Source organism: Cyrtonyx montezumae, unplaced genomic scaffold, assembly GCF_038088225.1.
Source record: "Cyrtonyx montezumae isolate F1298 unplaced genomic scaffold, pur_monq_1.0 scaffold_43, whole genome shotgun sequence".
In the NCBI taxonomy this organism is placed as follows: Eukaryota; Metazoa; Chordata; class Aves; order Galliformes; family Odontophoridae; genus Cyrtonyx; species Cyrtonyx montezumae.
In genome coordinates this window covers 2,395-14,994 of record NW_027072049.1, presented here as the reverse complement: position 1 = coordinate 14,994, position 12,600 = coordinate 2,395, and the positions used below count along the sequence as shown (strand labels likewise).

Here is a 12,600-nt window from a genome sequence, read left to right as displayed (position 1 = left end):
CCCTGGAGGCAGGTGGTTTCCATCCGTCCTTCTGTGGGGTCACAGCTTGCCTGGCTCCCAGCTGAGCCCTCCTAATCCCCCTGCCCTTCTTCTCCTCCCAGGGACCCAGCAGGGGGCTGCCCCCAAGGCAGTGCCCTCACACCATGACATGCTGCGGTCCGAGGGGACGTAGGCAGTGATGTTGCCACATATGACCCCACCGCCATCCTGGGGTCTTCCCTGTCCTGCAGGAGGACGGGGCAGCTCCTTTATTCGTCCCCATCCTCAGGGCGGGATCATCTCCTTCCACACAAGCTGACACCGTCCTGCATTCATTCCTCTCTGTGAGAATGCCATCCGAGATCTCCTGGCTGCTCTCATTTGGGGTGGGTGGGTCTGGAGATTTCCTCCTCCTTCTCTAAAAGACAGAAAAAAAAATTAATAATTATAAAGAGGTAAAGCAGTGCCCGGGGCGTGCCAGGGTTTCCTCTCGTTATCCGCCCCTCCAGCCCTGCTGAGTGGTGTCTGGGAAGGCAGCCAAGCTGAGCGATGCAGGGAGAGCTATTTGGGACGCGGGTTTTGAACTTGGGTGAACCTCAGCCTACGAGCCCTGCGAGCCAGCTGAGAGCCACAGTGGGCCACCGGGCTTCTGCGGGTCTAATTATCCCATAGGGTGATTGGAAGAGCGTTCGTTAGGGCACGTGGAGGTGGAGAGCAACCCAGTGTGGGCGATGATGGGATGAGAGGAAGGATGGGAGCAGTAGCTCCTCTGAACCCGGATGTAAAGCTAAGATTGTCCAGCTCTACGTATCAGTGATGTCCTGAGGTTTGCAGCCCTCGTTATCCAATGGATTCTCTTGGGGCTGTTCTCATAGGAAAGAGATTCAAAGCAGCCTCCAAGCAAAGGGCTCCCAACCCTCTGCACAGGGCTCCTGCCGTCGCACCCACGCTTGGGTGGATCAGCCCATCATAAAACCCCAACTTCAGATGACAGCTCCGTCCTACTCACATTAAACCCCGACATCAGATAGCTCCTTCCTCTTTATGCTGGATTTAAATGTACTGCAAGCAGGCACTCGCGGCTTTGGGAACCAGCCAAGAGCTTTAGGGATGTTGCCATATAGAATGTGTGGAAATGGAATCAGAGACGCCTGAGGATGAATTGCTGGCAGTATCTCCTTCAAAGCATCCCACATTCCCTCAGCTTTCTCATCTCTTGTGTTTTGCCCCCACTGGGGGAAGGGCTGATGCCTGCACTGCCAATACGGTGCGATGGCTGGAGATGGTCAGAAAACAAAAAATGCAGTGGCCAACACAGGGCACGGTGTGGTTGCTCCCGTGCCAGAGGACCCATTAGGTCTGTGCTTTCCACTGGGAGAGTCTTGATGGGGCCTCTCCGTGGGGTTCACTCCTTTGGGAGGAAAGGGCAAAGCCATCCATGGCCATCCCCTACAAGAAGTTTGTCCCTAATCCAGAGGATCCCCCAGCCCTGTATTGCCACCATCCTGAGCCCCCCTCTCCTGTTGCAGAACCCCCTTTCCAGCGACAACGCCTCGTCCCTGTGCAGCACCGTGGACTACAAACCACCGCTGCCCGAGGAGGAGGAGGTGGCTGAAGAGGCCGAGGAGAGCAATGAGCCCGAGGAGTGCTTCACCGAAGGTGAGAGCCGCGAGCACCCTGGGGAGGGGTGTCCTGAAACTCCCAATCCTCCCATTTCCGGACACGGTTTCCAGGAGTGGACATTCCCAAATGGGGTTCAAAGGCCCAAAAGTGCACACAGTGGTGGGGAGGTAACCCAGGCTCTCCATCCCCACCCCCAGGCTGCGTCAAGAGGTTTCCCTGTCTCCACGTGGACATCACCAGCGACAGAGGGAAGATCTGGTGGAACATTCGGAAAACCTGCTTCCGCATCGTGGAGCACGACTGGTTCGAGACCTTCATCGTCTTCATGATCCTCCTCAGCAGCGGGGCACTGGTAGGTCCCGTCCCTCCATTTTCCCCATCCCCTTTCCTCTTCAGCAGGGGCAGGCCAGATGTTTTAGTCAAAACTCCTTTTGGGCCACGCCTGCCCGATGCAAGGGGATCTGAGCACCCTCCAGGAGCTCTGCTTTGGTAGAGCTTCGTACAACCCTCCCCAGCCTCCGCTTTTCAAGCTGCCCCAAAAAAATTGGGATACTCATAGATTCATAGGTTCATAGGTCCATCAGGTTGGAAAGGACCTACAAGATCATCCAGTCCAACATCCTCCTGTCACCATCCCTACCCAACTGCTCAATCCAATCCCTCAGCACCTCATCCAAACGCTCCTTGAGCAGCGCTAGGGACGGTGCCTCCCCCCCCTCCCTAGGCAGGCCATCCCAGTGCCTGACCACTCCTTCAGAGACAAAATGTTTCCTCAGCTCTCATCTCAATCTTCCCCGGCGCAACTTGTGGCCATTCCCTCTCGTCCTGTCGTTATTTATCAGGGAGAAGAGGCCCACCCCCTCCTCACCACAACCCCCCTTCAGGAAGTGGTAGAGTGCAATAAGGTCTCCTCTGAGCCTCCTCTTCTCCAGACTGAACAATCCCAGCTCCCTCAGCCGCTCCTCATAAGACTTGTGCTCCAGACCCCTCCCCAGTTTTGTTGCCCTTCTCTGAACACGCTCCAGGGCCTCGATGTCCTTCTTGTAGTGAGGGGCCCAAAACTGAACGCAGTACTCGAGGTGCGGCCGCACAAATGCTGCAGCCACGATCGTGCACCAAGCCATGTTGTGATGTGGAATATCAATAATATAACAAAAATCATACAACCACGACGCCATGCGTGGGGTCTAATGTAAGAATGACCGTCATGGAGCTCCGTGCCTCTTCCAGGCTTTCGAGGACATCTACATAGAGCAGCGGAAGGTGATCCGCACCATCCTGGAGTACGCCGATAAGGTCTTCTCCTACATCTTCGTCCTTGAGATGTTGCTCAAGTGGGTGGCCTATGGCTTCAAGGTGTACTTCACCAACGCCTGGTGCTGGCTGGACTTCCTCATCGTTGATGTAAGTGGTGCTGAGTGAGCCCCTACTGTGTCATCCTTAGAGATCTGGGGGCTCGTAGTTGGTCATTGCTGACCAACTCTTGCTTGTATGGGGGTGAGGGCTTAGACAGTGGTTTAAACTCACAGAGGTTGGGAGGAAGGGGCAAAGGGCCACTCCTTTTCTGGGCTGTTGGTGCTTCGTGCACACACTGAGCCCTCCGTGCTGTACCAGGCCCAGGCAGAGCTGTGAGGGGATACAAGGTCTACCACAGAGCAAACATTTACCTGCACAGTATTTCCGTGTTTCGCATCCTTTCCACCCTCCTACCCAAAAAAAAAGGGACACCCTGGGGCAGCCCGGTCACCAGGGACCCAAAAAGGGAAGACCTCAAAGGCAGTCCCTGCCTCCCAAGACGACACGACACCACATGCTGGGAAGACAGAAGGGCAGGAGGTGCCAGGACGCGGCTCAGACCTTCTGTTTTTTCCCACCTGAGATGCTGCTAATCCTCAGGCTGCTCCTTGCAGGTCTCCCTCGTCAGCCTGACAGCGAACTGGTTGGGATACTCCGAGCTGGGAGCCATCAAATCTCTGCGGACATTGAGAGCGCTGAGACCTCTGCGCGCCCTGTCCAGATTTGAAGGCATGAGGGTAGGTGCAGAGATGGTGACCTCCACCGGGAACCCCTCCGGTGTGGTTTTCCGAGGCCTCCAGATCAGTGGGATTGAACACGGCCGAAGGAAAGCTTTGGGTTTGGGTGGTGTAGTGTGGAGCCAGGACCAGGGCTCGATGACCCAGCTCAGGATTTTTTGTGATCCTTTGGCTGCCTCTCCTTGTAGGTGGTGGTGAACGCCTTGCTGGGCGCCATCCCCTCCATCATGAACGTCCTGCTGGTCTGCCTCATCTTCTGGCTGATATTCAGCATCATGGGGGTGAACCTCTTCGCGGGGAAGTACTACCGATGCATCAACACCACCACGGGGGACCTCTTCGACATCAGCGTGGTGAACAATAAGAGCGCCTGCATGGCCCTCCTCCACACCAACGAGGTCAGATGGGTCAACGTCAAAGTCAACTTCGACAACGTGGGCTTGGGATACCTGTCCTTGCTGCAGGTGGTACGTACTGCTCACAGCGCATCGTCGTAGCGTAGGGTCATCCATCATCAGAGAATGGGGTCATCCATCATCGTCGTCATAGTGTAGGGTCGTCCATCATCATAGAATAGGGATATCCATCGTCATCATCATAGAATGGGGGCATCCATCATCATCATCATAGTGTAGGGTCGTCCATCATCATAGTGTAGGGTCATCCATCATCATCATCATAGAATGGGGGCATCCATCATCATCATCATAGTGTAGGGTCGTCCATCATCATAGTGTAGGGTCATCCATCATCATTGTCATAGTGTAGGGTCATCCATCATCATAGAACAGGGATATCCATCATCATCATCATAGAATGGGGGCATCCATCATCATCATCATAGTGTAGGGGTGTCTATCATCATAGAATGGGGCCATCCATTGTCATCATCATAGCGTAGGGTCGTCCACCATCATCGTCGTAGCGTAGGATGAACAGCATCAAGGCTAAAATGAGGGGCACCTCTGAAGCCCAGAGCACAGTTCCTGGCTGCAGCCTAGCTCCAAGATTTAATTGAACCCCAAAACTGCAGGTTCGAGGAGGAAAAGGGCAAGATAGCAGATGGGAGGGGAGGATTAAGTGCCGTGAGGGAACTGCTGTGGATGAGTACACAGAGCACCAAGGTTGGAGCTGTGGGAAGTCCTCCACAGCACGGCATGCCGGAGCAAGAAGGAGAAAGAGTTTTAAGCACCGCTATCTGGAAACAAAATGTGCCATGACCCAGGGGCATAGAGCCGCTGGGCTTCCCCATCTGCTCCACCTGACTCTCAGTCTCCCCAAAATCCAGACTTCCATCCCCACTTTGCAGCCTCCCTGCATGGAGATGTTCTTGCTCGAGTGGGGTCTGCTACAGTCATAGGCCGCAAGAGTTTGGCCTGGGGATGGCGAGTGGAAAAAAGAGCGTGTGAGTGTCGGCCATGGGTGGATGCAGCTGTGCTTCCATCCAACTCACCACAGCTGAGCAAGGAGAGCAGAAGGGGAACTGCTCCCCACGACGTTCATCAAAATATAGGTGTGGGCTTTGCTGCTGGGTTTCTTCCACTGGATCCCGGGGAACCAGCGGTTGCAGAACCAAAGCAAAACCCGAACTGCTCAACCAGCTATAAACTCAGCTTCCTCTTCAAGGCTTGTTGTTTCCTCAGACTCAGGAAATAGGACGTTTGGGCTTTTTGCTTAACAAATCAGCTGCAGGAGCCCATGAAAGATATGATACGCCCCCACCTCACTGGGACAGAATCATAGAGCCATAGAATGCCTGGGCTGGGAGGAAGATGCTTGGGCTGGGAGGAAGATGACTGGGCTGGGAGGAAGATGCCTGGGCTGGGAGGAAGATGACTGGGCTGGGAGGAAGATGACTGGGTTTGGAGGGAGAATGGCTGTGTTGGGAGGGAGAATGGTTGGGCTTGGAGGGACCTCAAAGGTCATCCAGTTCCAACTCCACTGCCTCAACCTGGGTTGCCAGATCAGATTGCCCACATTGTCCAGCCTGGCCCTGAACTCCTCCAGGGATGGGACACCCACAGCTTCCCGGGGCAGCCCGTTCCAGCACCTCACGGTCCTCTCCATGAAAATTTCCCCCCGCTGTCTGAACCCCAACCTAAACCCCAAACGTGTCCCCATTGCCTTCCACTCCCTTCACAGCCCTGCGCATCTCCTGTTAAGTTCGCTCTCCTCTCCCGTCCCCACAGGCGACCTTCAAGGGTTGGATGGACATCATGTACGCCGCTGTGGACTCACGTGAGGTGAGGGACATCCCAAGCACCAGGCTGGCTCCACCCAGCGGATCCATCCCCAAATTTGTCCCTGCACCAGATCACGGCCACGGGATGAGGAGTCTTCCCCCTCTACATGAGCACAGATTTGCCCGCGCCCCACTGGGGGTCCGCCCCACACCCCCTGATCTCGTTGCTTCTGTTGCCTTTCTTTTAGCTTTAGAAGCAGCTGTTCTGCTCTCCCTGTCTGCAGCTGCTGAGCACCCGGGCAGAAAGGGGAGAAGAAGTGCTGTCCCCTGACAAGAGCTTCCCTCAAAACTGGGAATTGTGACACCTTGGGATGCTCCAGCTGAAATAATGGAGCAGAATTGAACGATGCCGCGGGCATCTCGCTATTCCCAAGCCCTAAGAGCGTAGAGTCATAGATGCAGACTGTGGGCACCCCTGTCCCACTGCCCACGCGGGCCCTGCTCCCACGGGGACCTCTCAACCCAGCCCAGCTTTGTCTGGGGATGGGGACCCCTTGTCTGGGGGCTTGCAGACACACCTGGACACCTGGGGGACACATTTCCCATCTCTCCCGATCAGATTGAAGAGCAGCCAATGTACGAGGTCAACCTCTACATGTACATCTACTTCGTCATCTTCATCATCTTTGGAGCCTTCTTCACCCTCAACCTCTTCATTGGTGTCATCATTGACAATTTCAACCAGCAGAAGAAAAAGATAAGTATTTTGTGTGTCTGGTCCGGGACAGAGGGGAGCAGTGTGACCTTTCTTTTTCCCATTGGGACCCTTCCTCATCCTTCTTCCACACATCGGGGAAAGATGGAACAAAGAAGGAAAGAGCATGGGGCAAATGGACGGGTGGAGGGTGTGTGATGTGGAGCGTTGTTCGGGAGGGAGAGGTGAGTTCCTAAGGCTAACAGTGGCGATTCCCTTTATACTTTGGAGGCAAAGACATCTTCATGACGGAGGAGCAGAAGAAATACTATAACGCCATGAAGAAGCTCGGCTCTAAGAAACCCCAGAAGCCCATCCCCAGGCCCTCGGTACGTCGGGGTAGTCCCCATGGCACGCGGTGCCTCCAACTGTCCCAGAGCGAGCAGGGAGGGTTTGGGGATGAGCTCTTCTGGCACAAAGAGGCATTTCTGGGCTCCTTGGCCTTGCTAAGAGCTGAGGATCAGAAGATGTTCGCATCTGGCAACGTCACTGGGGTCTGTTCATCGGCCCTGGGCCTGCAGGGCGAGAGGGATCGCTTTTGTAGGGGCTGAGGATTTCCTCCTATCTCCTCTCTCCACGAGGACTCAGACTCGGGGAAACCTCAGCTTCCGTTGCTTCTAGAAGGGAAACTGGTCCACCAGTACACACACAGCTGTGGTCTGGGCTTTCCCAGCTCAAGTGAGGTATTTTCCCATTGGATTTGGATTTGCTTAGGAAACAGCTACCTCCTGTGGCCACACCTGCCCACGATGGCTCCAGGTGCTGGGTATCGTCCTCCCACAGCTTCCTGCACGCTCCTAAATCTGGTTCCTTCTCTTTCTGTTGTGTCTTTGTTTTGTGTGTGTGTCCCGCGCTCCCACGTCACGTCTGGCTCTCCACCACCACCCCCGTGGCAGAACAAGTTTCAAGGGATGGTATTTGACTTTGTTACCAAGCAAGTGTTTGACATAACCATCATGATCCTGATTTGTCTTAACATGGTGACCATGATGGTCGAAACAGATGATCAAAGCGAGATCAAAACAGACATCCTCTACAAAATCAACCTGGTCTTCATCGTCATCTTCACTGGAGAGTGTGTGCTAAAGATGTTCGCCTTGCGCTACTACTACTTCACCATTGGCTGGAACATCTTTGACTTCGTGGTGGTCATCCTCTCCATCGCAGGTAATCATTGGGCGCTCTTCTGGACAATGGAGAATAGAAGTGGTGTGCGCAGGGAGAAGCCAGTGGGACCGTGGGACAGGAAGGATGCGAGGTCACCCTGCACCACCTCACCTCCCTGCCTTCCAAATTCACCTCTTTTTCATCCTTCCACAGGTATCGTCCTCTCAGACATCATAGAGAAGTACTTTGTGTCACCCACGCTCTTCAGGGTCATCAGGCTGGCGAGAATCGGCCGCGTCCTTCGGCTGATCCGAGGAGCTAAAGGCATCCGGACGCTGCTCTTTGCTCTCATGATGTCCCTCCCCGCCCTGTTCAACATCGGCCTCCTGCTCTTCCTCGTCATGTTCATCTACTCCATCTTCGGGATGTCCAACTTCGCCTACGTGAAGAAGGAGGCGGGGATCGATGACATCTTCAACTTTGAGACCTTCGGGAACAGCATCATCTGCCTCTTCCAGATCACCACGTCAGCGGGGTGGGATGGGCTGCTCAGCCCGATCCTAAACAGCGGTCCCCCTGACTGCGACCCCGACCTGGAAAACCCCGGCAGCTCCATAAAGGGCAACTGCGGCAATCCCTCCATCGGCATCTTCTTCTTCTGCAGCTACATCATCATCTCCTTCCTCATCGTGGTCAACATGTACATCGCCATCATCCTGGAGAACTTCAACGTGGCCACAGAGGAGAGCAGCGAGCCCCTCTGCGAAGACGATTTCGAGATGTTCTATGAAATCTGGGAGAAGTTTGACCCGGATGCCACGCAGTTCATCGCGTACAGCACTTTGTCTGACTTTGTGGACACCCTCCAGGAGCCGCTCAAAATCCCCAAGCCGAACAAGATCAAGCTGATCACCATGGATCTACCGATGGTCGCTGGGGACAAAATCCACTGCCTGGACATCCTCTTCGCCCTGACCAAGGAAGTGTTGGGAGACTCCGGAGAGATGGACGCCTTGAAGGACACCATGGAGGAGAAGTTCATGGCCGCCAACCCCTCAAAGGTCTCCTATGAACCCATCACCACCACTCTGAAGAGGAAGCACGAGGAGGTGTGCGCGACGAAAATCCAGCGGGCGTTCCGGAGGTACCTGCTGAGGCGCTCGGTCAAGCAGGCGTCCTACATGTACCGGCACAGCAAGGACGAGGAGGAGCTGCTCGGGGACGCCCCCGAGAAGGAAGGGCTGATCGCCACCAAGATGCACGAGATATATGGGAACAGTGGGACCGAAGCGGAGATGGGCGCTGCGATGGATCTCGCGGCCGTCCCGAGCTCAGAGACTCAAAGTGCTCCCGTTGAAGCCACGTCACCGGGCGGGCAGCGCGCCGTGAAGGAGTCCTTGGTGTAACAGAGTGACGCCGTTTCCCGGCACCTGGAAGGACTCTGTTTGGATCTCCTCTTCCAGAATCCGTCCACGTTCAGATCGGTAGGCCTTAGATGTTGAGCTGATTTCGGATGCTTTGAGCTGACACCTTCGCCTCCTGAGCGGGATCTCCTCCTGATCCTTCTTTGTAGCTCACTGCGCTCGCAGAGAGTCGGACATTCATCGTCCGGGATTGAAAAGCGAAATCTCTCTGTTGGTGGCGAAACATTTCAGTTCCGAAGCGATCGAATCGCCGCAACGACGCTTTTTAGACATTCACAAATGAGTACGGCCGTCCTCTCCCGTCAGGTAATTGTTCGTTAACGTCATTTCACAGCTCCTTGTATCCCCCCCAGAGGGCAGCGGGTGAAGGATGAGCGCAGTGAAATAACATCGGGAACGATTACGGAGAGGCCTGTGCGAACAGGAAAATTCACCGAAGTCTTAAAGCCGCGCCGTCCTTTGGGATCTTAACAAGCTCCACGGATTTGTCGTATTACTTACAAAGTGCAGTGATGTCTCAAGCATTGGTTTGCATCGCCCAAACGAAGCGTCCGCAGATCCGTTCTCAGGGTTAAATATCGGCTGTTAGAGGTCTCAGAATATCGATATCGTCAATCGTGCACGGCCCGAACGGGAGCGCCATTTCTATTCATACTCCTCCTGCTCTCCTGCTCCATCCAGAGCCTGGGACAGGAGAGACACGGGCAGAGGTGGTCTCCTCTGGGAATTCCCTGTAATGAAACCACTCTGAGCAGAAATTAGCGCTAGTTAACGAGGCGCCGGGGAATGGTGTTTGCATTGAGCTGCTCCAATGGGGCCCCATAAATCTCGAGATCAAAACAACCGCGAACCAAAACCTCTTCCACTTAAAACAAAGGGCTGCTGCGTGAAGCCAAAGCGTCTGTCTTCTTTTTCTTTCCTTTTTTTCTTTTCTGTTTTTTATTATTAATAATTACGAATATTGTTATAATTCTCTCTCCTTCCTCGGGCTGGTTTTGGCTCCCAGCCGTTGTGGGTGCCCTGTGGCACCCCACAGAGCTCGGTGGGTCCCCATGCGTTCGGCCGGGCGCTTTCCAGCCCGGGTTGAGGTTCACAATGAATGCTGCTTGTACGTACGTGTCGTCGGTGACGGGAAAATGCCGAAGAGCAGAGTCTGTGTGAGCTAAAGCCATTTCTCTTTGTACATTTCTTAAAATAAACAACCGTGAACGGTCTCATTACGATACCGAGCGCGTCGGTGTGCGTTAGGGGAGGAAGTATTGCCATACCGCTGCGAGGGGGAAATCACCTCCCCCGCCATAAACACCCCCCCGTCTGCCAGGGCTCTGAGGCCCTCCTGGGTGGGTCTGGGCCCCAAAAGGGCACCATGCTGAATATCGGGGCTGACCCCCCCCCAGCACCCCCACAGCAGCTCACGGATGGGACCAAGGGCTGCTGGGTGCCTTCTGCCAGCCCTGTAGGCGCTATAGGAGGCGCAGCTGTCGGTCCGGCCAAGGAGAAGGGGTATTTGGGACCCTCAGGACATGCCTGGACCCCAATGGGGCGCTGTCCAACACCTCTGGGCTGAAACGCCCCCAGCACCCCCAGAGCAGCTCGTGGAGCGGACCGTGGTTCTGCTGGGCGCCTCCTCCCACCCCTGCGGGGGCTCAGACACAGAGCCGGGTTGGCGAAGAGATGGAGACCGCCTTGAGTTGTCCTGCCCTGGGATCTGTGGGTGGGGCCACGGCTGCAGGGCATCACAGAGAGGAGGTGAAGGATATCCCTACACCGATGCGAGGCCGAAGGCTGAGCCACCTCCAGGACCTGCTGAGGTCCCCGCGGGCCATGGCACGTCCTCAGCGCTGCGTTCTGCTTGCTGGAACAGCTCGGGGGTCAGTGTAATCCAAGCGGGGGCCCCACGGGGGTCAGTGTAATCCAAGCGGGGGCCCCACGCAGGCAGAGGGAGCGGTGGCACGAGCCAGCATCCCTGTCCCCTTGCGCTGACGGGGAGGACAGCGTTGAAAGCCACGTCACCATGAGTAGGAACGGGATGGGTACGGGTGCAGCCGCCTGGAAGTGGCTCTGCCCCACTCACAGCGCAGCTCGTCCCACCCTGGGGGATCTCCCCCTTTGTGTCGTGCTGCCCCCCCGGCCTGGTCGGCTTTTCGTTTTGCAGCGTGTGCTGACGGTGATCGGCACCGCCGTGCTGCTCCGTTGTGAGATGCACCTCTGCCGTCCCCTCCCTCCCTGCCGAGGCCGGCTCCTCAGCACACCTTCATTTCTGCCCCCGGCTGGCTCCCAGCAGCACCGGGTGCTCAGAGACGGCAGGAAGGAAACGACCCACAGGAGGTGGGGGTCTGGGGGCCCCCAGGAGGCGGAGCTGGGCTCTGGGTCCAGCCCGGTTGGCAGAAGTACCCCGAGGTGTTTTCTGTAGGGAGTTACGGCCCAGTGCTCACCCGCACAGTGCGACACTTGGAGATACAGCGCGGCACAGCCATGGGGAACCGTGGGGCTGAGTCTGAGCCGGGGGGGGGCACAGCCCTGGGGTGCAGTGGTAGAGCCAGGACAGCTGGAAAGGACCTCCGAGACCACCAAGCCCACCCCCACTACTGCGTGCACCCATAGAACGACGCGATCACACAATCATGGGGGCTGGAAAGAACTTGGATGTCACCAAACCCCGACCCATCCCCACCACGCCCCTAAATACCGCCCCACAGCTGTGAAGGTCGGAAGAGACCTCCGAGACCCCCGAGGGCGACCTCAGCCCATCCCCCCGTGCCCACCCATAGGGCCGTTCCAGATGGTTGGATCCGATGATCTCGGAGGGCTTTTCCACCCCAAATGAGTCCACGGTGGGGATGGGTTGGGGGTGCAATGATCTTGGAGATGCACCCGTCTCACCGCGCTCATTATTGAATGTGAAGGTTGGAAGAGACCTCCGAGGTCCCCAAGTGCAACCCCACCACGGCCACGCGTAGAACCATTCAGGATGGAGATCCCCACGCCAAGCCCACCCCGACCTCACCATGGCCACATGTGGGATCGTTTGGACTGGAGAACGCCTCCGAGACCTCCAAGTCCAACACCAAGCCAGCCCCACCACGCCCCACATGTAGAACCATTCGCGATGGAGAAGATCTCCACGCCAAGCCCACCCCGACCCCACCATGGCCACGCGCAGGATCGATTGGACTGGAGAAGACCTCCAGGACCTCTACGTCCAACCCCACCGTGCCCCACAGTGCCACATCTCCACGGTTCAGGAACACCTCCAGGGACTCCCTGGGCATCCTGATCCCAAATCCCGCCTCCCTCTGTGGGCGCAGCGCTGGCACTGTCCCCGCACAGCTTTGCAAGCCCAGGTTGGCACTGCCAAGCACGGGGACGTCCAGCCCATCGCCTGCGTCACGTTCCAAACCACCCCCCAGGAAAGTCCCCACTCGGCCCATTTACATGAGCAGGAGAGGCAGCGCCATTTTTGGGTGCGGATCTCGGTGCAAAGCTCAGCACCTGGAT

General features: G+C 56.3%; 1 protein-coding gene across 2 annotated transcripts in view; it reads left to right on the top strand.

Annotated features, from left to right (window-relative positions):
* SCN4A (sodium voltage-gated channel alpha subunit 4) overlaps positions 1-9,155 on the top strand; it is a 28,340-nt gene extending 19,185 nt beyond the window's left edge. For both annotated transcript variants that reach the window (XM_065747271.1, XM_065747270.1), the window contains 10 exons: positions 1,509-1,638; positions 1,800-1,954; positions 2,833-3,006; positions 3,513-3,635; positions 3,824-4,102; positions 5,825-5,878; positions 6,437-6,574; positions 6,796-6,900; positions 7,468-7,738; positions 7,892-9,155. In XM_065747271.1, the coding sequence (XP_065603343.1) occupies positions 1,509-1,638; positions 1,800-1,954; positions 2,833-3,006; positions 3,513-3,635; positions 3,824-4,102; positions 5,825-5,878; positions 6,437-6,574; positions 6,796-6,900; positions 7,468-7,738; positions 7,892-9,084 (2,622 nt within the window). In that variant the 3' untranslated portion in view covers positions 9,085-9,155. The remainder of the gene's footprint in view (positions 1-1,508; positions 1,639-1,799; positions 1,955-2,832; positions 3,007-3,512; positions 3,636-3,823; positions 4,103-5,824; positions 5,879-6,436; positions 6,575-6,795; positions 6,901-7,467; positions 7,739-7,891) is intronic.
* Positions 9,156-12,600: the final 3,445 nt, after the last annotated feature.